The sequence below is a fragment of the Toxotes jaculatrix genome, chromosome 21 (assembly GCF_017976425.1).
Source record: "Toxotes jaculatrix isolate fToxJac2 chromosome 21, fToxJac2.pri, whole genome shotgun sequence".
Taxonomy (NCBI): Eukaryota; Metazoa; Chordata; class Actinopteri; family Toxotidae; genus Toxotes; species Toxotes jaculatrix.
Window position 1 is genome coordinate 17,554,738 of NC_054414.1, and position 22,736 is coordinate 17,577,473.

Below are 22,736 nucleotides of genomic sequence, written 5' to 3' on the forward strand. Positions count from 1 at the left end.
TGACATGCGACATGACGCACTGTTTTCAGTGCGCCTGCGCGAGTTGTCAAGGCGAACTGTCAACACGCCACGGGGCACAGAGAGTGAGCCCTGGTGGTTCAAGATTCAAAGGGTTTATTGTCATTTGCACAGTAAGGAAACAGGTTTCCCTGTACAATGAAATTCTTACTTTGCTCTTCACCCAGAATGCCATACAAAACGTTGTAAGTAAATAAAATAGATAATAGTATTTACAAAATATTAATAAGAGCATAAGTGAAAAAAAAAAAAAAAAAAAACAAAAAAAAAAAAAAAAAGGTTGAGGTGGTGTGTCCGAACAAATTATGAGACCTAGTCCAGATTGGACAGGTCTGATGTGGTCTAGACGGAGGTTTCACAAATATGAGACTTCACCTTTTAATCAAGTCCAGGTTTGATATGTAAATATTTTTAGTTAGACCTGGTCTTTTGTTTTGTTTTTTTACTTTCATGAATCAAAAATGTGTTTTAAGCAGTGTTATGGCTTTAACTGGAATGTCTAACACCGCTTCACAACAATAAGTGGGTGCGAAAAACGCAAAGCATTGATGTGTATTATACTGTGCGTCACAATCGAACTTCCCCTGTACCTGCCGAAGCAGACGCTAGGTGGCGGTAATGCGCCTTTAAGCTGTTTTACCAGCCACCAATAAACTCACAAGAGGAAGGAGCAGAAACGTCACCGTATTTTTCTAGACGCAGCTGACGATGTAAACAAGAGAAGACAGTCGAGGGCAACGGGGATCAAACAGGCCGGTGTCAACGCAAATGATAGCCATTATCCGCTCCTAAACGGCTGACATGGGGCTCCCTGTTACTATCAAAGTCAATTTCCGGGGCAACGTGAAGCGATTTCTGGCTCAGGATTTGGACAAATTGGAGTGGGAATCGGTCGAAGCCTGGGTAAGCTGCTAGCTGAGCGTGTTGGCTAAACGCTGGCGCAGTTTGGCGAAAAGCAGGCCCAGACATGGCCTAGACACGTAAACAGTAGACCACCTGAAGGACAGTCGATAGTATTGCGACAAAATGTGGACATAAGTATTAATTTATAAACCGGCCAGTATGTAGTGTAATTCGCAGGGAAAGGGAAATCTGCTCAGTTTTACTGCTTTTGTTCATCCAGGTGCAGTAGGTAGCTGTAGAGGTATTTCTCAGTCTGCCATTCTTGATGTTTTCCTAACACGTGTGAGGGGAAAAAAGAAGTTCTGGTTTTATAACACGCTGTTTGGTATGTCTGTGCTTTAAAACTGTATTTCAGATCAAAGCATCTTTTGGCATCAATCACTTTCAAGTGAAATACTTTGATGAAGATAATGAAGAGGTGAGACTGTATATGTGTGTGTGTGTGTGTGTGCACGCACTGCTGATCTGTGTTCTGATGTTTTATTTTTCTGGGTGTAAGTTCATGGACTCATTCGCATCTTATTCACTTTTTCAGATTTGCATCAACAGTCAAGGTGAGGTTGTTTTTCTGTGTTTTATGAAAACTGATCGACCCCAAAATAGAATATAAGTTTGAAAAATTGATAGGCAACTGTTTTGATTTTTATAAGTGATTTATTGTTTTCAGTCATTTTTCAAGCAAAACATTTGCTGGGTCCAGCTTTTCTTTGTCTTATGACAGTTAACTGAGTGTCTTTGAGTTTTGAAGAATTGATTGGTCAAAACAACAATTTGGTTTGACCACGTGTAATTTTTTTTTTTTTTTTTGTTTTTTTGAAGATGTCACCTTGGAACTTTTTTTAAGACGTTGTTTTGTTATTTTAGGACATTGACCTAAATTGAGTAAATAATTGTCAGATTAATCAATAATGGAAATAGCCATTACTTGTAGTCCTAATTTTATGATGTCTTTGAATATGATAGCTAAAAAACAACAAACAAATGTGTGAGATAAGCATTTAATATTAGGCTACAACTGTGATTACAGAATATAAAAATGTTAATTGGTTACCGTTTAATTGTCCAAGCAACTTACTGTTAATTTGTTTTATTTCAGATGAATATGAAGAAGCCATCAAGGTACTGGAGCGGTGCTGGGTTTCTGTAGAGAAGTGAAGGGTTGAATTTAACAGCACATAGCAGAGAAGAAAATACTTCTCATTACACGACTGGTATACATGACGACATGACAAAATACGACAGGCGCTCATACATCATGCAGACATGACTGTGTTTAAGACATAAACACATTACAAGTATGCACTTGTACAGTCGTAGTGTCGCAACGTTCACATATCCACCACTGAACAGAATACACACAGGAAGACAAATGGCAAAGATAAATAAATGACAAATATGGCAAACTCAACTACACTGTGTTTATATATTGAATCCGAAACAGCATATTTTTATCAGAAGTCATATGTGAGCAGTATAATAGATTCCTGTATATGTCACATATGTTATTTGCATTCTGCACATTTTCATACCAGTCTCCTGTTTGTGGCTTATTTTCCATTCAGAGTGCAGAGAAGCAGGGGAACCAGTTGCATATGAACGTGTACAAGATGAAAGGGCAGGCCTGCGGGGGCCCACTGAAGACGGAGGTGAAAGAGCTGAAAGGAGACCTCCGGCCTGCTCCTCCTTATCCCTCCAGGGTCAAGACTGTGGACAAGGGCACACAGGTCACCCCGGAGCGAGAAGCTGTAAGGAAGCAAACAATGTCTCCTATTCTTCTCCCTTTCTTCACCTTATAGTCTCACATGGCTTCGATGATTTTGAAATCACATCTCACTTTTTTATTGCCTAAAAATTTAACTGGCAGTGCTTGAAATTTTAGAGGATTTATGTGAGCCACTCCTGCCGAATGCGTTTAGGAAAATTGATTTAAATCAGGGTTAAATATTTTATATACTCTTAACTGATGTGTCATATTTTTCATATAGGTCACAGTTAAAGACAACAAGGGGAACAAACCAGAAGATGAGCCCCCTCCCATGTGGTTTAGATCATACATGGAGAAGGTAAAGCTTCTTTTTCTTATTGACAGAAAACATAAATATCCTCTTTAACACTACAAGTGTGGTGCATGGTTTTGTTTTTTGTTGTCTTTGGACAGAAATTAAATTTGTCTTTTTTTTTTTTTTCACAGTTTAAAGACGAGGTGGTGAAAGAAGTAGTCGAAAGGATGTGCAGTGACTTTTCTGGCCAGTGTTGTACCCACAAATCCTCTGACGGACCCCATGAAGCCAGTGGGGCTATTGGTGGACCTATAGGTCCCAGGCCGGGCCCCTCCACCTCAAATGGGTCCCTTGGCTACACCCCAAACTGCAGCAGCTGCAACAAACTCACCTCTGAGGGGGCCTACAAGTGCAGGTAGGCGTGGAAGATTTTGTGTCACTTACAGTAGAGGGACAATAGAGAGTTAGATTCATCATGGCACACATTTCCCAAATATAGAAATGTATCATCTGGTGAATCAGTAAGTGACAGTGGTGATGCTTTGAACATGTCATTTATTTACTTTCATTGATTCTTTAGACCTTTGTACCTTTATCAGGTAGTTCTTGGTCTATGACATGTTTTTTTCTGGCATGTTCTCTGTTCTTTAAGCAGCTTTTTGAGCGTTCATAATGATGTTTGTGTTTGACTTTTTCCCCTGCCAGTGTGTGCCCGTCCTGCATCTTGTGTGAGATGTGCAGACATAGCCATGACCCCAGCCACAACCTTGTGAGAACCAAGACACCTCTCTCTATCCCTGAGCATGGAATGTCAGGAGAGTTGAGGTAAAACCCCCCCAAAAAGTTATTGTTTTTACTTACAACAGTGTTAAAGCTTTTGCTATCACTTCTTCTACATTAATGGGGGAAAACATAGATCGATGCAAAGCAGGACTGCAAAGTGTCTAGATTACTGTAATTCATGAATTACAAGTGTGTATGTGTTTTGTTTGTTCTTGGAAAATAAACCTTTGATAGTCAACAAATAGGTGTTCCTGATGACATTTCAAACCAGGTTCCCAAGGCGAGGAGACAGGACAGTGCGCAAGGCCGAGCGACAGCGCCTCAAAGCAGAAAGGAGGCAGCTAAGAGCCGAAGTCAAGGAAATCAAGAAGAAACTGAGACTGGAGAAGAGGGGGCTGCAGTGGAGTGGGCCCTCTACCTCAGGCAGAGCCAACTTGACAAACATGGCCTCCGCATCCACCCAGGTCCCAGCCCTGCCCCCCCCTGCTGCCTCAGAAACAGCCTCAGGTCCAGCCCCAGCCCAAGGTCCCATCCCTGCCCCGGTCCCTGATCCCCAGGCCTCCAGTCCAGAGTAAGCGCCACCGCGGAAGGGCGTCCGACAGTGCTGGGTACCTCGAACCCAGCATGGATGCAAAAAAGTCTTTTTTTCCAAGAAAAGAAATCAAAATATGCCATCTTTGTAATCTAGTCTGTATAAGTGTATCGCTGGCTGCTCTGGGGTGGTGGAAAATGTTGGAACTACCTCAATGTGAAAACTGCTGCTGCTGCTTCATAGATTTTCTAAGAAAAATGCTTTTGAGCTGCAAAAAAATCTGGGGTCCTGCTTTTTTGATTCGTAGAGAACAAAAGAGATGGGTATTATAAGAAACCAGGGCTATTTTCAACAATGCTCTGTACACTTGAAACTAGGGGTCCCGGGGTCTCGCACACGTCCTTGGTGCCCACTATGGCTGCCTTGTTTCTGGATGAAAATCTGCCTGACGGCACCCGTCTGGAGCCCGGTACCAAGTTCATCAAATACTGGAAGATGAGGAATTCGGGCACTATCAGCTGGACTTCAGAGACTAAGGTACCCCTCCCACCTACCGAGAGGACAGGCTCCACTCTCTCTTTGCCCCCCTGCTTCACTTCCACTTTGAGCCCCCACTCAGCTCATTGCTTCTTCTTCTTCTTATCCACTAACACCAGCTAAGATTTCTTATCCAGCATTATCACAACTAATGCTCCTTTTGTCTGAGATGTTTATTATTTGAATTAAGTTGAATCTGTGTGGTTTAAGTTTATAAGTCTTTGTCATTGTTTGAATGTGTGTGTGTGCGTGTGTGTGTGTGTGTGTGTGTGTGTTCCTCACTCGACCGTGTACATTTTTTTTTTCCTGTCATGTGACTTTGGTTGCATGCTCTTGTCTTTGTGCCTTTTTCGCATGTGTATTTCTATTTTGTGTTTTGTGTATGTGTATGCGTGCACCCAGCTAGTGTTCATGTGGGGAAACCTCGGCCTGGCGTCAGAGAAGAAGCGGGAGGTGCCGGTCCCCTTGCTGCTGCCAGGACAGGTGGGAGTGGTCAGTGTGGCCTTTGTGGCTCCTGTGATGGAGGGGACGTACACCTCCCACTGGCGGCTGGCGCACTGCGGGTGTCAGTTTGGCCCGCGTGTGTGGTGCAGCATCGTGGTTGACCCCGGCAACAGCCGCAACACGCTCGGACATCAGAGCAAAAGACTGGCAAGTCTGCAAACCGATGACACCCTGTACAGCTACAACTGTTCACATGTGCAACTAGATAATATTCTAATTAGTTCATGTCCATTTAGTTGTTTCTACATGTGGATCTTGTAATTTATGTATTCAGTTAGTTATCTTGATTTATCACCGGAAAACTCATCACCGGTTTTGTATATAATTGATTAATCATCAACATGATTTTTCAGGGAAAAAGCTGAAGCATTTCCTGCCTCCTGTTCTCAAAATGTGACGATTTTCTGCTTTGTTTTTGTATTTTACATCACTTTAACTCCTGGGCTTTAGGGAAATGTGATGGGAATTTTTGTGTTGTTCTCCAGCATTTTATGGACCAAACGATTCACTGTAAATATACTGACAGATTTATCGATATTGAAGCTACAGGCCTAAATTATTTGAAATTTTGTGTCTAGTTTCCAGGGTAACAAAAAATGTAATGTTATTGAAACAACACAGCGGTGTTTGTGACATAAAAACAGACAGGAGTGGAATCTAGGAATGCATGGCTCTCGTTTTACCCTTAAGAATTGTGTATGTGTTTAAACCCTGACCTTCTCACTGTTTGTTATTGCAGTCTGGGCACACATGGGTCATTGTGATTTGGTTTGAAGCCATTTAGAAATAGGAAATCTTGAATGAGACCAGACACTAGAAGCTCTGTGCATGTAAAAAGTGGCAGAACATCTGTATGCTCACAATCATAATAAATATGACCGTTGCTGAATGAACTCTGTCGTGATAATAATGATGCCATTCCTGTTTGTGCTTCAGAAGGAGGAGGTGAGGCCGGTGGAGACGGTGAAGGAGGTAAGGTCTGTAGACCTCAACCATGATGACTACTACTTCCCCTCAGTCGACCTGCTGACTGCACAGGTGCACACTCAGAGCTCTGTCAAACATGTTTTAAAGTTGTTTCAGTCCATACTCCTTTTCACTGCTTGAACTTCACGTTGCTCATTGGCTAAATTTTCTACTAGAAAAATTCTGTGATACTGTGTTTTATATTCATGCTTTATCTGCTCCTTTTTAGGACTTGCTGTCATTTGAGTTGCTGGATATAAATATAGTACAAGAGTTGGAGAAGGTTCCTAATAACACTCCTGTTGGTAAGTCAGATATAATTCTTTAAATACTTAATTGAGCTGTGGGACGATTAAACTGTTTCTTCTGTAACTTCCCAAAAACTATGGTGACACTTCTTCTTTAACATTAACCCACAAGTGTATGAACTGTTGTGTTTTCTCTGGCTAACTTGTAGATCTGACGCCCTGCATATCCCCTCTGCCCCATGATGCACCAGTATTGGAGAAGTCCATAATTTCACAGATAAAGGAAGACACAGAGGTCACAGGGGTCAGAAAACTTTTTGGTAAGAGCTGAGCGTGTTTTTAATACTATGGATGTGGACAAGGAGATGCACCTAAAGAAAAGTAAAACAAAAGTTTGTTGTGATTTGATCAGGAGTGAAGCTGAGGCAGCAGAGGGAGCTTTTGGAGCCTGTGATCCAGGATGAGGAGAGGGAGGAGGAGATCAGTGGAGCCCAGTTCCTCTGTGAGACCGTCATACGCTCTCTCACCTTGGAGGAAGCACCCGACCACAGACCCCTGCGCAGAGTTCATCACAGCAGCCACAAACCACAGGGTGAGGAGCTACTGTGCCGCCCTGAATCACACTGTATTCATTTCATCTAACAAACCTGTGTTCAGAAATCTGTTTTGTGTTTGAAGGCTGCTGTGCTGTACTGTAACTCTGTGATGCTCAGCCTCTGCTTTTTTCCTCTGTAAAATGTTGCAGTCGTTTCCCGGGGTCCAAGCCATTGCTTCGAGAGAGCAGTGGAGGCTGAGAAGGCAGAGAGGGCACAAGAAGGAAATGAGGAGATCTGTGCCTTTAAACTTGAGAGTTCAGCTCTGCCACCCAACACAGATCTCAACCAGATCCCCCAAGAAGAGGAGACAAAGCTAGGTTAGAGAATGACTTCCTGGATTCTATTTATTTCCAACACAGTCACGTCTTTTGGAGGACAGAGCCTCACTCTCAATATTTAGATTCTCATTTTGGTCTTTGTGTTTGTGGTTTTTTTTTTTTTTTAGCTCTCCTTGAACCAGTGAATGAAAACCCGCATAATACTTCACACCATGAAAATGAAGATGAGGAAGTTGTGGTTTTGGATGACGTGCAAAGCATGAAGGATACTCAAGAAGAGGAGGGTGGAAACAAAGGAGAAGACTGGGATGAGGTGGGGATTAAACTTTTGTATACCCACACATACGTGATGATGGATGATGATTTAGATTTGTGGAAGGAAAATGCTACAGAAACCATAACAGTAAATTTCTTCTGTACTCACAGTGTTAGTGTTTGCTGCTGTCAGTTGTTGGTAAACTTAATAAAACCTGAAATCCTTAAAAAAAAACTATGTTGATGCCGAAGCTACAATAACATTTGATTCTGATACAGTGAGATTTAGAGGTGCTAGCGTTGTTGTTTTCGTGGATGAAGTCCATAAATGTCACCATCTTTTCCTCCTCGTTCGCAGGTCAGCAGCCAGACCTCCTCAGTCTCCTCCTGCGACGACTACATCATTGTCCTCCCAGACTGCTTTGACACCAGCCGCCCTCTGGGGGAGTCCATGTACAGCTCCGCCATGTCGCAGCCTGACACCACTGCTGCTGCTGCGACCTCCGCCGATCCAGACGTGCACCAGGAGGAGGAGGATAACTCAAACTCTAAGCCGGGCAGGGCTGCACCGCTGAGAGAGAGGCAGGAGAGGACAGAGGAGGTCGCTGCTGAGGAATCATCAGTGAACACCTGGTCTCCACCTGTCCCTCCCATCCACAGCAGCGTGAATCAGATGCTGTGCGCTTCCCAAACCCTGGACGCTGTGACGCTCACCCCTGAAGTGGTGCCACTGCCGATTATTCCTGACCCCCTGCTGTCTCCACCGGCCCTCTACTCACCCAGGTTAAACAGGGGCTCAGTCAAATCGTCCTGTGCAGTTCAGAAATCTGTTAACATGCAGAAAACAAACTTTTTCAAATGTCTGAACAGAGATATTTGAGATAATACAGATATTTGAATTCTAAATACTGTGTGGGTGGATAGAAATTAAAAGAACAGAATTTGTGTCTTTATCAACCAGTTTTCGACTAGTTGTAACAATTGTGTTTTCACATTTGTAATATTTATAATCGGTGCATATTCATTCCTGGATTTATGTTTTAAATAAAACCCCAAAATGAGCTCTATCCATCTTCATCTTTATCTCGCCGCTGCAGCCTTGTACGGTTTAATTGTAGGTTGTTTACGGTGTGTTCCAGGTCTGAGGCACTGTACCTGGCCGAGGACCCCAGTCCTCCAGCCTGTGAACTATATGAGCCACACCAACCGAGAGTCCACCTTAATGGTGAGTTTTACTATTTCAATATCTGGATTCAAGCACATTGCAGTGTGATAGTACATAGAAAAAAAATTAGATAGTTTAAGCCTCACAGCCTACTGTTAGACGCAGTTTGTTGGTCTGAATTAGCAGTTTTGTTGGCTCTGTTGAGGTGAGAAAGGAAACACATTTCATTGTTTTTAAGACAGGAAGTGAGGATTTGTTGCTTCAGCAGAAGGCTCTCCTGTTATGTGTGTGTGTGTGTGTGTGTAAGTGTGTGCTTTTACTTCCTTGTCTGTTTTGCAGTGTCATCTGGTCTGTCCAGATCAGCAGGCTCAGCATCCAGTGCCTTTGAGACATACAACCCCAGACCCAGCAACGCGCTGCAGCCGAGGTGAAATACAACAAACAGTAAAACTTTATACACTTCGGTCTTGTGAAGAAAATTCCTGCTGTTTAGTTTCAGCATCTTTTTGTGTAACGTCTTGATTTAAAAAAAAAAAAAAAATTAGCAAAGAATTAGTCTGGATGATTGTTGACAGCAACTCAAGCAAAATAACAGCACACACATTTTTTTTTTTGTTTTTTTGTTTTGGACTGCTTGTGTTTTTTGTGACAGTGAGACAAACTGGAACAAATTGTTCCTTGTAATGCTGTTACATAACTCAGTGTGACCACATCTTTGTCTCTGCACCAGGGGCCAAGGAGGCATCACAGAGGGACTTGTCAAAGGGGCCCTTTCTGTGGCAGCGTCCGCTTATAAAGCTCTGTTCACTGGACCAAACTGTTCAATACAGGTACATCACACAGAAACCTTCGTGTCTACATGGTGAAAATGTCGCCAACGTGCACAGGAGCACTTAAAGATTTGGGAGTTGCAAAAGTTAGAGACAAGCTGCTGAACACAGTGGAGCATTTAGCAGCAGACAGCCAGATGTTTCCCGTCAGGAGTTGGTAGAGACCAAACTCAGAGCTAAGAGAGAGTGAGCATTGGACTTAGATTCATCTGGTGAACAGAAACAGAGGAAAATGTGTTTAGGATTTCAGGAATAACATGTTTGTGAGTATTTCTGTCTGTTCAGTTAGGCACAAAGTGCAGTGCACCAGTTTTCCACTGAATTGTTTCAGTAAGGTAATCTTAGTGCTTCCTACCACACCCGTCAGAGCTGCCAAACAAGCTCCATTTACCCAGTGGTTTGCTCTCTGTATATGATTACTATGGTTAAATAAATGTCAGCTTGGAGAAGCTTGTTTAGAGAGATACCTGGTCTTGGTGCCTATGTGCCTGACCAGACAAGTTCTGGGTAAACAAAGTCTTTTGTGGCTTTAAATTAGATCATGTTTATGCAGAAAAGCTCGATTTAAAATTGTTTTTCACACCAGCATTCACTGTCAAGTTTACGCACTTGGTGAATAACACTGACTGTACCTCCATCTCCTCATCTCATCGTGTTTGTCTTGCTCCCCTGCAGCGAGGCATCGACCCGGCCACCAGACAGGACCCTTCCATGATGGCCATGCTGCTGGAGATGGGCTTCAGAGACCAGCGGCTCAACCAGCAGCTGCTGAGGAAGCATGGCTACAGCCTGCTGCACACCGTCAACGAGCTGGTGCAGATGGCTGAGGACAGCCAGAGCGAAGCTGTCAGCACTCAGCACTGAGGGAGGGAAAGCTGTGAGAAACATGATGTAAAGAGAGTGTTTAGATTATGACCTGAGTGTAGCTCACGCTTTCCAGCGTCTGGATTTATTCCGGGTTATTTAAAGAAGAGACAAAGAAAACCTATTTATGATTCATGCAAATGATTAATTTTTCAAAGGGTGGATAGTTTATTTGAACCAATAAGACCAATAAGACAACAGTGTCGCTTTGAAATATTCAAATGAAATGGGAGCATTAATTTCTTCAAGACTTAATTAGAATGAAACGAGCATTCATGAACGGCTTCTCCTGCCTTTGCCTTTAATTTAGCTTCAACATTTTGATGAAATGAACCATATATATACACACACGTGTAAATTATTATTATAGATAGTGGTTAACCTTTGCCATGCCTTGTTTACCTGGGCCATAGAGCTTTATCGTGTTGGTCAAAAGGAGTAGGAGCTGTAGTTTTGACAGGATAAAAGTGTGTAATTCAGCTCTTCATCTTAGTGTTTGTGTGGCTGTTGTAGCTGCTTCCTCTGCGCCGAAAAAATAATTGTCTTTTGTCAGGGCTTGGCTAGATCCTTCTCACAGATAGAGCAGTGAAAGTGAAAATCGTTGAATGTCTTGAAAAGATAGAAACGTTGTGAAAAGCCAGCTCTCGTTTGAGACGATGCTACTGAAGCTACGTGGATATTCTGGGTGTTGAGGGTCAGCAGTGCAGTCGTAGGAACAACAAACAGATATTTATAACTTTTCTCGATTAACGTAGTGAAATCTGCCTAAACAATGCAATCTTTTTCTGTATCAGAGTACTGTTATTTTAGACGTTGACATGTGGAATGTATACAAAACTGTCCGAACGGATCACTGTTCAGACTCAGATGTTTTCTACCGCTTTTTAGAAGACAACCTGCATGACAGGTAGAGGCTTTAGAGATGAGTCGTGTTCTTGTGTCTTAGCACAGTCACAGTGGAAAAAGTCCGCTTTGCGCCGACGTTTTAACACCCCTGCCTGCATTTTCACGTGTCGTCATTGAACCACCAGTTGATACCTAGCGACTGTCATTTAGCACTAATCCAAGCCTAGATGTCTCTATCAACACATTCCATAATCTCTTAGTGGAACCAAGTATATTTTGTTTGATGAAATTGCCTTGATGAAAGAGGACTCTGAGTTTACTGAGATACACGTGGTTGTTTGGCATTTCCCGTGGCGTGCGTGTTTAGGTTTAAGTTAATGTACGTTTCTCTTTGTATGTGCGTGTGTGTGTGGTTGAGGATTTTTGAACCATATTTTCTTATGTTGATGATTTTCCTTGATTTAAAGAATCACGATCTAGAGAACAATTCTGAATATATCTACTATGCTTGTCAAATTATTCTTCTGCCGCAGAGTGTATACATTAAATACCCTTCTACAGTAAATCCGCCAATAAACTATTTGCACACCTCTCTCTCTCTGCCCCACTGTAATGAAAAATGTAAGTCATGCCACCCTGCACATACCGTATGTCCTACATACACTGCATTCTGCACCAGGTTAACTACGTGGTGTCAAAAGCACAAAGGTTACAGTGAACTGATGGTGCTGCATTTTTAACAGAACAAGGTTTAATGTATTTTAACAGCCTTTATGTTCTTCAAGGCTGCGTTAGTGAGCTGGCAACGACCCCGGTGCCCCAGATCCTGTGTGGCACCAAAACGCCCCCGGGTTCAGTTCATGGACAAGATGGTCAGGACCTAACCTAAAGAACTGAATGAATCAGGAGTCATAATTCCTGTGGCCACTAGAGGTCGTGGTTACTTGACATTGTTTATTCATATGTCTTTACTGAATGTTTGAATGGTTAGTTTAAGGTGTCTGCTCAGATAATGCATCCACATGTAAAGCCTGCTGTGATCAGTGTACTTAGGGGGAACTGGGAACGCACAGGGGGCACAGGTGAGGGGTCAACTGGGACCCAGCAGCGAGTTTTTACCTCCATGGCCCCACAGCAGGTTGATCCGGCCATGCTGTGCTTCCAACTGAAAAACGATTCCAGAGTAAAAATCGTTCGTGCTTTACATTTGGATTAATGACTTTATTTAAACAAGTGTAATGTGCCTGACCACGTGTTGCATTTTTATGTATAACGAAACGAAAGTCATGCGGTGATCGGCGGCTCTCAGCGGCCTGTCATCCTAAGAAGAAGGAAGTGTTCCTCCCACTCGATTCTGTGTTGGTTTTTTGGTTTGTTTTTGTTTTTTCCTGTAGAGACAGAATAGTTGACAGCGCCAGTGATCCAGGCGTAAACCCTGAATCTCCCGAACACCAGGCAGCGCAGCGGTTCGTGTCTTCGCACTCTGAGGTGTTTGGACTTTAAGCTGAGGGCCTGTTGGGAGGTAAGTGCGCGGACAGCTGAACGGCTGCGTGACGGTTTCTCCCCCACGGGAATTACAAAAGTGTAATAGGCCATGTTTTAATCTTGTGGACTGCAGCATGAGACAGACAGTCAAGATTTATACTCTGAACAAGCCTGAAATATATCATCGTAAGTCTTCAAAGTCTGCTGTGAGTAGTGGTCTGAGTTGGAACCAGCGTTTCTTAACAATGAAACCTTCTTCAAGACTTTGTTAGAAGGATAAAGGTGGTTTGAAGCTGATTGTAAGGTTTTTACTGTTGTATTAAACAGAGGTGGAGCTAATTTAAATTAGTCTATATACTGGTGAGTAGTTTAATCTCTGTGTCCTAAGATTGTGATGTTTTCAGCAGAGTAACTGGTGAATAACACGTTAAAATAAAGCAAAAACACGGGTGTCCAACAGTGTTTACGAGGCTCTCACTTTCTAGGAAGCAGACTGCACCAGGAATGCTGTTCTCTGGTGTTGGCCTACTGCATGTTTGTAGAGTTACACTACAACACAACACAACTAAACAAACCATTTTAGCTTCCTCATAGAAGAACACACACACACACTCACTCACTTGCTGTTTCCTCAGTTTATGTGTGATTACTGTTGTTACTCTTTGCTTGACCCCTTACTGTGTTTTTCTTTTTGAATTATTCTGTACATACTTAGCTGCTACTTCTTTTACTTTTGTAAGTATCTATTGTTTTTTTCTAGTGATGTGTGAAGGGAGAGTGGCAAAAATGAATATCATTGCACAGTGTGAACAGCTACTTTGTACAGGTGGGAGGAGAGTGCACATTTCCACAGTAACTTTTGAGTCTTAAAGGCCAAAATCCAGAAAATCTAAAAGAATAGTCACTGTGCTTAATATCAGTTAATCACATCTGAGCTGCCAGAACTTTTATTTAAAGCTGCTTACACAATCTAAATGGAGAAAATGACCGCTGCATCACACAGTCATGCCTAATACTTAAGAGTGTTACTGGGTTTGACTCGTTGCAACAGGACTGTAAACTAATGTGTTTTTCTGTCACTCCCACGCTGCTGACTCTGCTCACATCCTGACACATTGGGCGAGAATGAGCTTTTATTGGTCATTTAAAGGTTTGTGAGAGAGGCTGGTATCAAAGGTGACGGCCAGCTCTCTAAAGCTTCTCAGGAAGGACGGGAAAAAAAAAGGGATTAAAGGCGTTTCTGTGGAAGTGCTGCGTTGGGTTTAGTGAGTTTTAGGTGCTTTTTCCAGCCCGTTTTTCTCTCTTCTTTTTCTTCTTTTGACTGTACTTTCTCTTTTGATATAGAATCATGAGTACATCAGGACATAACAGCACAATCACAGAGGGTCCTGATCTGACAAAAGGGATGGAGAAGGTGAGGACGCTGAAGCAGTTTCCTCCATATGGTTCCATGAATGGCAGCTCCTCAGGAGACACCTGCCCCACGTGTCGTGGAACCGGGCGAATTCCCAGAGGTTGGTTTTCTGCTATGAGAAAATTTGTCTGGACCATTTTAACTTCTTTTTGTGCCTTCCTCATTCACAAATGTTTCATTTCATATTCAGCAATAGGGGAACTAAGTCAAACTGAAAGATGTGTCCAGCTGACTTTTGTGTAGCTACTTTCACATCAGTTTTGTGGTTAAAAAAAAAAAAAAAAAAAAAAAAAACAACAACGAGAGTGGGATGCTGCAATTTCCTTCTGTCTCTATGCGTTGGCAGGCCACGAGGACCAGCTGGTGGCCGTGATACCGTGTAACGACGTGAGGCTGAAACCCAGACGCACGTAAGGAATGCATGTGTTTTCTGCGCCTTTGTTTCCATGTCATGCTACTTTTGGTTCTACTTCACTAAAGTTCAGATGGAAATATTGGAATTTTTACTCCACAACGTTAATTCAGCAGCTTTAGCTGCTAATTACTTTACAAATGACGACCTGCATTGATATGTTTATAATCTTTGCACCATGTTCTTCTTTTAACATGAACAGTTTTGCATGTTTGTGTTGCCTTTCAGGAAGCTGTATGTGTGTGTCTCCATGGCTGTGTGTCTCTGTCTCTGCTGCCTGATCCTCTTCTTCCTCTTCCCCCGGAGTGTGACCCTGACGCCTGTGTCTGTGCTGTCAGTCTTGGTCTACTTCACCCCAGATACAGTTGATATGCAGGTCACAGTAAGTAACAGGAATACTCAGAGTGCAGCCGGTTGCGTGTAAATCTGTGTCGCCCCTTCGCTGAAACAAAATGACTTTAGCCTGGAAGTATAAGGATGTGCAGGGATTGATTTGCTGTCATATAATAAATAAACGACCTATAGCACAATATTCAGTCCTACAAAGCCAAACTGATTGGTGCTGATTTTAATTTGCTCCTTTGGGTTTTGTACACATAAAGAAATGAGGTATAACATATTAATTATCGAGCTTTAGAGGTGCTGCTTCGGACTTGACTGTCCTTCATACTTGTACGCAGAGATGAGAGCGAAATCGGCCATCTTGTCTAATGTTCGGCAAGAATTAAGCATATTATTTCCCAAAATGTGACACTTTTCCTTTAAGGAAAAGAAAAGCATTGAGAGCAACATTCAAAAACACAATGATGAGTAAAATAATATTAATTTAAATAGAATAAAATTAATTTAGACAAAATATAATAGTCAAGAAACCGTTTGAAAGTATTTATAGTGCAGTAATAAGTAATCCCAACTCTATATGTTATAATGTGTGCTTTCTGCTGCTGTACATGAACTTACTGAGCCACTGTCTTTTATTATACATGTCAAAACACTGTCCACAAGGAGCCATCTGAACTGCATTCACATGACAGACTGTAGATAGCTGCTGTAGTTACGTGGAGGACAAAGTTCCCTGAGACTTTTTTTTTTTTTTTTATGACAGAAAGGTGTGCTGGTCTCACCTGACCCGCTGTGTGTTTTCTCCTCTAGAATCTCATCAACATCACCAACGAGAACTTCGTCCCAGTTCAGATCGTTGAGTTTGACATTCAGGGTCTGGTCACAGACATAGTTGTGGGTAAGACCAAGATATCTAATATGACCGCCGTCCAGCCCCGATCACAGAAATCGGTGAGTTTGTTGAGAGGATTCTCATCAAAATATATTGTCGCTATATTTTGTCACGCAAAAATATTCTTACATCTCTGTCTTTAACTGTTGCAGTACACCATTCAAATTGACCTGCCTATTACCGATAAAGGCTTAAAGTAAGTTTGAAATGAGCCTTAGAACATTACAGTTTCTAAAAACTAAATATTGTGCAAATGATAAAATCCTGAATCCACCATTACTCTTTACATGTATGATTTCAACACGTGTCCACACATCATCTGTTTTATCTCTTACAGCTCTTACTGCAAGTCGAGCTCTATCAAGATTCACACACTATTTCTGGAGTTGCAGTAAGTGTCAATCTGAAAATGAGACATAGGGGAAACAGTGGACTCTTATGCATATCTCAAACCCACAGGGTGTTAAAGGCATGACTCTGCAGTGCATGGTTATAAACCACAACCACAAAATATATCTTCAAAAAAATTCTCTTACTGCTCAAAGTCAAGGTTTTAAATCTGAAACGTTCTTTGAAGATAAGACATAGGTCTTGGTAACACAGGCCTACGATCTGAACGGGTCACATTTTAACTCAACATCAAAGTAAATGCAAAATGCCAGCAGACTTTCCTCAGGCTAACCAGACTGAACGGCCCAATACAACGACTGAACACAGCATTACATCTACATTAATTTGGCTCTTTTGCAAAACGAATTGCAGCAAGTACCTGTGGTAGAATCAGAAACTGTGAGTAGTCGGCTTGTATTGGCCACACATAGTCAACCAGAGGCCACAATAAACTTCAGTAAACAGGCTATTACTTATTTACATACGGAAACAAACTAGCCACAATATTTCCTGTTTGTAGGTTGCAACCCGCACAGTATTTTTCAAAGTCTAATGTAGTTATATTATGTACAACTTGTATTAACAGTTTATTTCACGTTAGCAGCGATGTTATGATGAATGTGTTAGCAGACAGATATTAACATGATAGCATCAGCATTCGTGATTGGATCCACCTGATGAATGCAGGTCCAGTATTCACTCTCTGTTTTGGTCTCTACCAACTCCTGAGCGTATTATCAGATTTTTTAGCTGCTAAATGCTAATGTTTGGTGCTGGACAGGTAGTGTACAGTGGATTTATCAGGAGGTTCTGGCCTGAAAAACCAAAACAATGAGCTAAAAGATGCTTTAGAGTTGAGGGGAACTGCTGAGTCGGGTTGGTTCATCACCACGAACCACCCCTTTTCATATTTCACCTAGTTATTTCATTTATTTTTAATATAAAAAATGTTGATTAGCGCAGCTTTAAAACCTGAAATCATGGTAAAGCAGATACTGGCTCCCACTGTCTCTCATGCTGGTTTTATTCCCTTTTTTTCTCCCCAGAATGACAATGAATATTTCCTATCTCTCTCACACCGAGCAGCTGTCTCGGAGCACCTTTGAGTATATTGACTGTGGCACCAATTCAACAATCCCACATCCTGTGAGCTGATGAAATCAAAATGAAAAACACCAAAGTGTCACTGCGAGATAATGAATATTCTGGCTGCGTTGTTCCTTTATCTCCTTCCTAAAGGATGTGAATGAGAACTACAGTGAAAATGCATCTTATCTTATTCTGTATGTTGTTTTAGCATACCCTAAGACTTTAACCAATCACTACAAAGTTATAATTTAAAAATATGCATTTTTCAAATAAATTAGACCTGTAGATTTTGTAAAATTTAAATTGTTTTCACAACAGGATGTTCACATGATAATCTTATCTTATTTGCACTTTATTAAACTGTGGCATTTAAGTTTCTGTATGTCGGCATTTTTTTTTTTCCGGTTGGTTTGCTGGCACTTTTTTTAGACACTGCATGATGAATTGGTCCTCGTTGTGTTCGGGTGATACTGAATTAATTCCCAACAATGAATCAGTGCCAGAGGAGGAGCCTTTTTCCACCAAACTGAGAAAGTCAAAACAGTGTGTACACTCTCGACACATCTCCTAATATATACCGTAATCCATGACAACCTCATGAGAGTCAGTACAGTTATGTAACCAGAAATGCCACAGTTTTTGTTTTTTGACATTTTGTTCTTTACTTTCTGTAGCTTTATCTAAATTTTAAAAAATCACTGTGTTCTCTCTCTCACTCCCAGTGGTTACTGTGAAAATAGACCAGTGTTTTGCTGTCTCTCTCGAAGCTCTTGAGAGTGGACACAGGGTGGAGCCAAAGCTTTGTTGGCACCTGGGTGGACGTTGTCAGATTTTGGGGTTGTGTGACAGCCACTGGCACGGACACAATATCAACATATTGTGGATGCAAACGTCTTGCAGTCAGTCAGGCAACATAATAATGACCTAAAGCAGACAATCAAAATCCAGCATGAACGACTACTGTTCATATTTATCCAATAAGGACCATATATTTTATTTGAGATATACAAAAAATCACTTTATGTGACCGGTTAACCTGCAGAAGCATCAGCAGCTGAGTAAAACCGTGTGATCCTGTTTGGTGCTGATGGTTTGTGCGCCGCGACGGACCGACAGGGGGCGTGGTTTACAAATCCAGGTGGCCGTGACGTCACCCTGGCTTTAGGTGCTGTGCGCTGGAGTCTCTCCGGATCTCCTCAGAGCTGCTGGAGCAGAGCAGGAGCGGATGCGACCGCCGGGACAAACATCGTTTGCGGACTATGGACGTGTTTATTTCTTGTGGATGATGCTTTCACCGCGCATTTAGAAGGTATGAATGTTTTTTAATGTGCACGCAGGAGGACAGCTTCATGTTTTCATTCTTATAGGCTACTGTATGTAAACTGCATGCATTTATACTGTTATCAGCACCGTTCGTTTTGTCTGATTATAGTTAATCCCTTAAAGTTAATCTTGTAGACTTTATCGGTAGAATATCTTGAAGTTTTGAAAAAAAAACATACAAATCCAAACTAGATGGGTGCGTTTCGTGCAGGAGAGAAGGAGAACTGAGGTGGCTTATTCCCAACAGAATAATTTCAAATACAAGTAGTAAAATCATCAGTTCAGAGGCATGAAAGCACATTTTGCCTCTGCAAACAATGATACTCTAATAAGATGCGGCACGATAATTTTCAGGACCACAAGTAAATGATATCTTCCTGTACATGCAGTGGCTGTATTCTGTCCAAAGGCAGCTGTTTGATGGGTATCAGGATGTCAACAACAACCGGATTAGTGCCGCTGCAGCAGTCCTCGTAGACAGTTGGCAGAGTGAACCAGTGAATACATATTATCCATCCACTGCACTGAAATCAATCTGCCCCATGCAAGAAAAGCCTTTCGGGTTTAGCAGTCTTAAGAGGATTAGCCTTAGCAAATAAGAAACTAGATAACCTCAGACACCCAATTAACTGTTGTTTGGCTCCGTGATGTAGCACTGACAGCCCAAGATATTTGTTGTTTTATATAATTAAATGACAGTGGGACAGTAAAGTGCTAAATCCCAGCTGTGAACACCACAGCTGAAAATGCATCATGTACTTTGAAATTTGCTTCCACTGATAGTCATCACTATCTATTGTCAATGTCTCCTCTGTATGACACTGTGAAGTAGCACTTGGACTGCAAACACATTCCTTAAGCTCCCATTGTCTTCTCATTAAATGTTAACTCACTGTGTTTGTTTGTGTGTGTGTTTTGATAAGGTCTCCACACCATCTGACCCCTTCTGCCTCTGAGGACAGAGGGCAAATGCCAATCTCCTGAAAAAGGATTAAATCAGGAATCTGTCACCTCACCTCATTTAAGTAGGTGTGAGTCGCTGGCTGGAATCATGGGGAACCAGCTGACTGATATCGCTCCTAACACGTCGTTCCTGCCAAACTTCCAGTCGCTGCACGTGGTGGTGATCGGCCTCGACTCAGCCGGCAAAACCTCTCTGCTGTACAGGCTCAAACTGAAGGAATTTGTGAAAACAATCCCGACCAAGGGCTTCAACACAGAGAAGATCAAGGTGACAGTGGGGGCGTCTCGGGCCATAAATTTCCAAGTGTGGGATGTGGGCGGGCAGGAGAAGCTGCGCCCGCTGTGGAAGTCTTACACCCGGCGGACAGATGGGATGGTGTTTGTGGTGGACTCCACTGAGCTGGAGAGGATGGAGGAGGCCAAAGTGGAGCTCCACAAGATCACCCGCACTTCAGAGAACCAAGGGGTCCCTGTGCTAATTCTGGCCAACAAACAGGACCTGGATTCAGCCTTGTCTGTCAGCGAGGTGGAGAAGCTGCTTTCTGTCCATGAACTGAGCATGTACACGCTGCATCACGTGCAGAGCTGCAGTGCTGTGAATGGTCAGGGACTCCAGCCAGGCCTGGAGAAACTGTACGAGATGATCCTGAAGAGGAAGAAGATGGTGAAGCACAGCAGGAACAGAAAGAGATGAAGTCTTGGTTCACACTGTGGACATTACCTTAAGAGATTTACCCACTGTTGAGACACTTCCAAGCTTAATGATCCCTTTAAATGGGAGAGCGATTGGTGCCAGCAAAACAACAATTACACACGGCCTTAGGGTCAGGACAAATTGATTTGCTCGTAATAATTCCAGAAGTATTGACATATTCTTTGTTCTGCAAGCGTGCAGCTGCCCTTTGAGAGCTTAAGATACAGATTTAAGGGAAACCTTCATAGCAGTTAGTCTCCACTAAGTGTGTTTCTACACTTGTTTAAAAAAAAAAAAAAAGGATTTCTAACAAGACATTTGCCTGTAAAGTGTAGGACTAATATATGAACGCATTAACGTCCGTGTGGCAGGTGAAGAAAAATATAGAATAAAATTTAAAATGTCTTTATATTCTTTCACAAGCTTGCACAGATTATATCCTGCCAAATAGCTGTTTTTGTTCCATGGTGTATGGATACTCTCCAGAATATTTATTCCACATTTTTGTGTTTGTGCTGGGCAGAGGGACTTCTTCAGCGATGATGGAGCACCAAATGATATTAAATTTCATTGCCATGGAACAGTAATCCTAAGTGCATTCCCTTCATGGTCACAGAGGTTAAGTTTCATTTATTATAACAATAGTGTTTATACAAATTGTACATTTTTGTAACACTGAAGACTTAATAAATCAAAGCACTGTACAGAACCACCATTGTTACCTTTCTATCTTGTAGTTAAGTTGGTAGAGACCAAAAACAGCTAAAATCGAGGGAATACTCGACTCAGAAGGACAATGTGGCTCAGTGTCTGTTAGATGTGTAAATAGGCAAATTTTTGCTAACAAATTAATCAGTTTAAAAGTTGATAGCGTGTTACTGTTGGTTTCAAAACTTTTTTTTCCATCAGTGTGGCAAAAGTTAAAGAGTTAATACAGGTTTAAATATTTATATGAGGATTTTAACATGAACTCCCTCCAGATTTTGGAGTTCCATGTTTTGACCCTTTTCCCTATTCATGACTGAATCAGCAAATGAGGCTGTCAAATGGGGGGTGGGGGGCCTCACCCCCCGCTCCTCCCCCCACACTAGCCATTTACTTTGATTCCGGCCCTCCGGTCTGCCGGCTGCTGACAGTGTAATTGCATCAATTAGCGGTGAAGTGGTTCAGAGGTTAGGGGGTTTAGTCCTGTCATGTGATCAGGTTGGACTGAACCACCTGAGGCCTTCGTCAGTCGATGCTCTGCTTTACTGTACCTCTATGTCACTTCCATGTTTTTGGAGAATATTCCATCACAAACACACGTGTGAGGGATGCAGGTAGAGGCTGTTTGTTTTGAATCGACATTGTTTGAGGATCAACAGAGCCCCAGGTTTCTGATGTGTCATGTTATATTTTATCATAAATGCTGAATCATTTCATGACTGAGACATTCATGGCAGTTCTGTAACTGTTCTCCATTACAGGTTTTAATCCTCCGGCTTTTCCACAAATCTCTTAAGTTGTCACTCAAATATGATATTATGCAACAAAAACAAGGCCCAGTCTACAGGTCACACATTGTTAATGGACATACTGTCAGGTTCTGTGTGTCTGTGTGTGTGTGTGTGTGCATGCGTGCGTGCGTGTGCGTGTGTGTTAGTCTTTCCCGACATGATGCGATGATGACTTGTTACCCACTCAGACAGACATGCAAGAACTCACCGGCACGTACATCTTGACTCCTGTGACCTCTCCGTCCCCATTATTCACAACGGTGAGCTCATTAAAAACTTTCAAGGATGTCTTTTGCAGCATCATCTTGACACAGCAGCTGGTCCCTGAATAGATTAGCATCATGATGTGGTGTCCTCAGCAGCTGAGACACACTGTGGGCATGTGGAGGCATCAATCAGCCAGCAACAAACACCCAAACATTCTGCGACTGAGATTCTCTGACCAGAATAAAAGGTGTAAAAGGCACCGTGTTGCAGCTAAGGAAAGGTGCCGCTGTGCCCACAGTAAACTGCATGCTTGAGTGACTTGCCGAATTGGAGCCGTGATCCATCGAGTGGGGGAAAAAAACCAGAGGGAGCGGCATGTGCATTTTTTTTCTCACTCTCTTCACTTTTCTTTTTGCACTTTTCTGTCACACACTGCACAGACTCCCTCTTACTCTCTCTCTTTCTTGCCTCCTGTTTTCCAGGCTGTAATGGTGGCTGACAGGGAACACACAAGAGACGGAAGCCTTGGGGATTATGTGTCAGGGCTTAGACGGGGGAATCGCACACAGACAGGTGTATCCCTGGCATTGTGTGACATAAATCAGAGACAGGCTCACCTCTGGGCTTCAGACACACTCATTTCCATCAGTCAACCAAAGGACACAAACAACCCAAACGTCTCTTTCTATTCTCCTCAAAAAAAC

The 22,736-nt window shown here is 42.4% G+C and overlaps 3 protein-coding genes across 5 annotated transcripts; all 3 read left to right on the plus strand.

Moving 5' to 3' along the window:
• Positions 1–372: 372 nt before the first annotated feature.
• On the plus strand, positions 373–11,919 carry nbr1a (NBR1 autophagy cargo receptor a). 2 transcript variants are annotated; one of them, XM_041067176.1, is made up of 22 exons: positions 374–921; positions 1,277–1,339; positions 1,457–1,475; positions 2,018–2,040; positions 2,484–2,666; positions 2,907–2,984; positions 3,113–3,336; positions 3,627–3,746; positions 3,976–4,275; positions 4,614–4,773; positions 5,176–5,424; positions 6,214–6,315; positions 6,473–6,548; positions 6,701–6,811; positions 6,904–7,083; positions 7,237–7,404; positions 7,533–7,678; positions 7,979–8,403; positions 8,760–8,845; positions 9,125–9,212; positions 9,516–9,615; positions 10,291–11,919. In XM_041067176.1, the coding sequence occupies exons 1-22, from the start codon at positions 820–822 to the stop codon at positions 10,477–10,479; spliced, it is 3,192 nt and encodes a 1,063-aa protein (XP_040923110.1). In that variant the 5' UTR covers positions 374–819; the 3' UTR covers positions 10,480–11,919. The 2 variants fall into 2 exon arrangements, with proteins under 2 accessions (XP_040923111.1, XP_040923110.1); XM_041067177.1 differs by lacking the exon at positions 1,277–1,339 and having other exon boundaries at positions 373–921.
• Positions 11,920–12,170: 251 nt separating this feature from the next.
• On the plus strand, positions 12,171–17,711 carry tmem106a (transmembrane protein 106A). Of its 2 annotated transcripts, none has more exons than XM_041067180.1 (8): positions 12,171–12,847; positions 14,155–14,324; positions 14,571–14,634; positions 14,865–15,018; positions 15,789–15,929; positions 16,023–16,066; positions 16,208–16,261; positions 17,307–17,708. In XM_041067180.1, exons 2-8 carry the CDS (start codon positions 14,159–14,161, stop codon positions 17,413–17,415), a joined length of 732 nt encoding a protein of 243 aa, XP_040923114.1. In that variant the 5' UTR covers positions 12,171–12,847; positions 14,155–14,158; the 3' UTR covers positions 17,416–17,708. The 2 variants fall into 2 exon arrangements, with proteins under 2 accessions (XP_040923114.1, XP_040923115.1); XM_041067181.1 differs by lacking the exon at positions 12,171–12,847 and adding an exon at positions 13,077–14,075 and having other exon boundaries at positions 17,307–17,711.
• Positions 17,712–18,653: 942 nt separating this feature from the next.
• arl4d (ADP-ribosylation factor-like 4D) lies at positions 18,654–21,032 on the plus strand. The gene is made up of 2 exons (XM_041067182.1): positions 18,654–19,234; positions 19,699–21,032. Exons 1-2 carry the CDS (start codon positions 19,056–19,058, stop codon positions 20,327–20,329), a joined length of 810 nt encoding a protein of 269 aa, XP_040923116.1. The 5' UTR covers positions 18,654–19,055; the 3' UTR covers positions 20,330–21,032.
• The last annotated feature ends 1,704 nt before the right edge of the window (positions 21,033–22,736 follow it).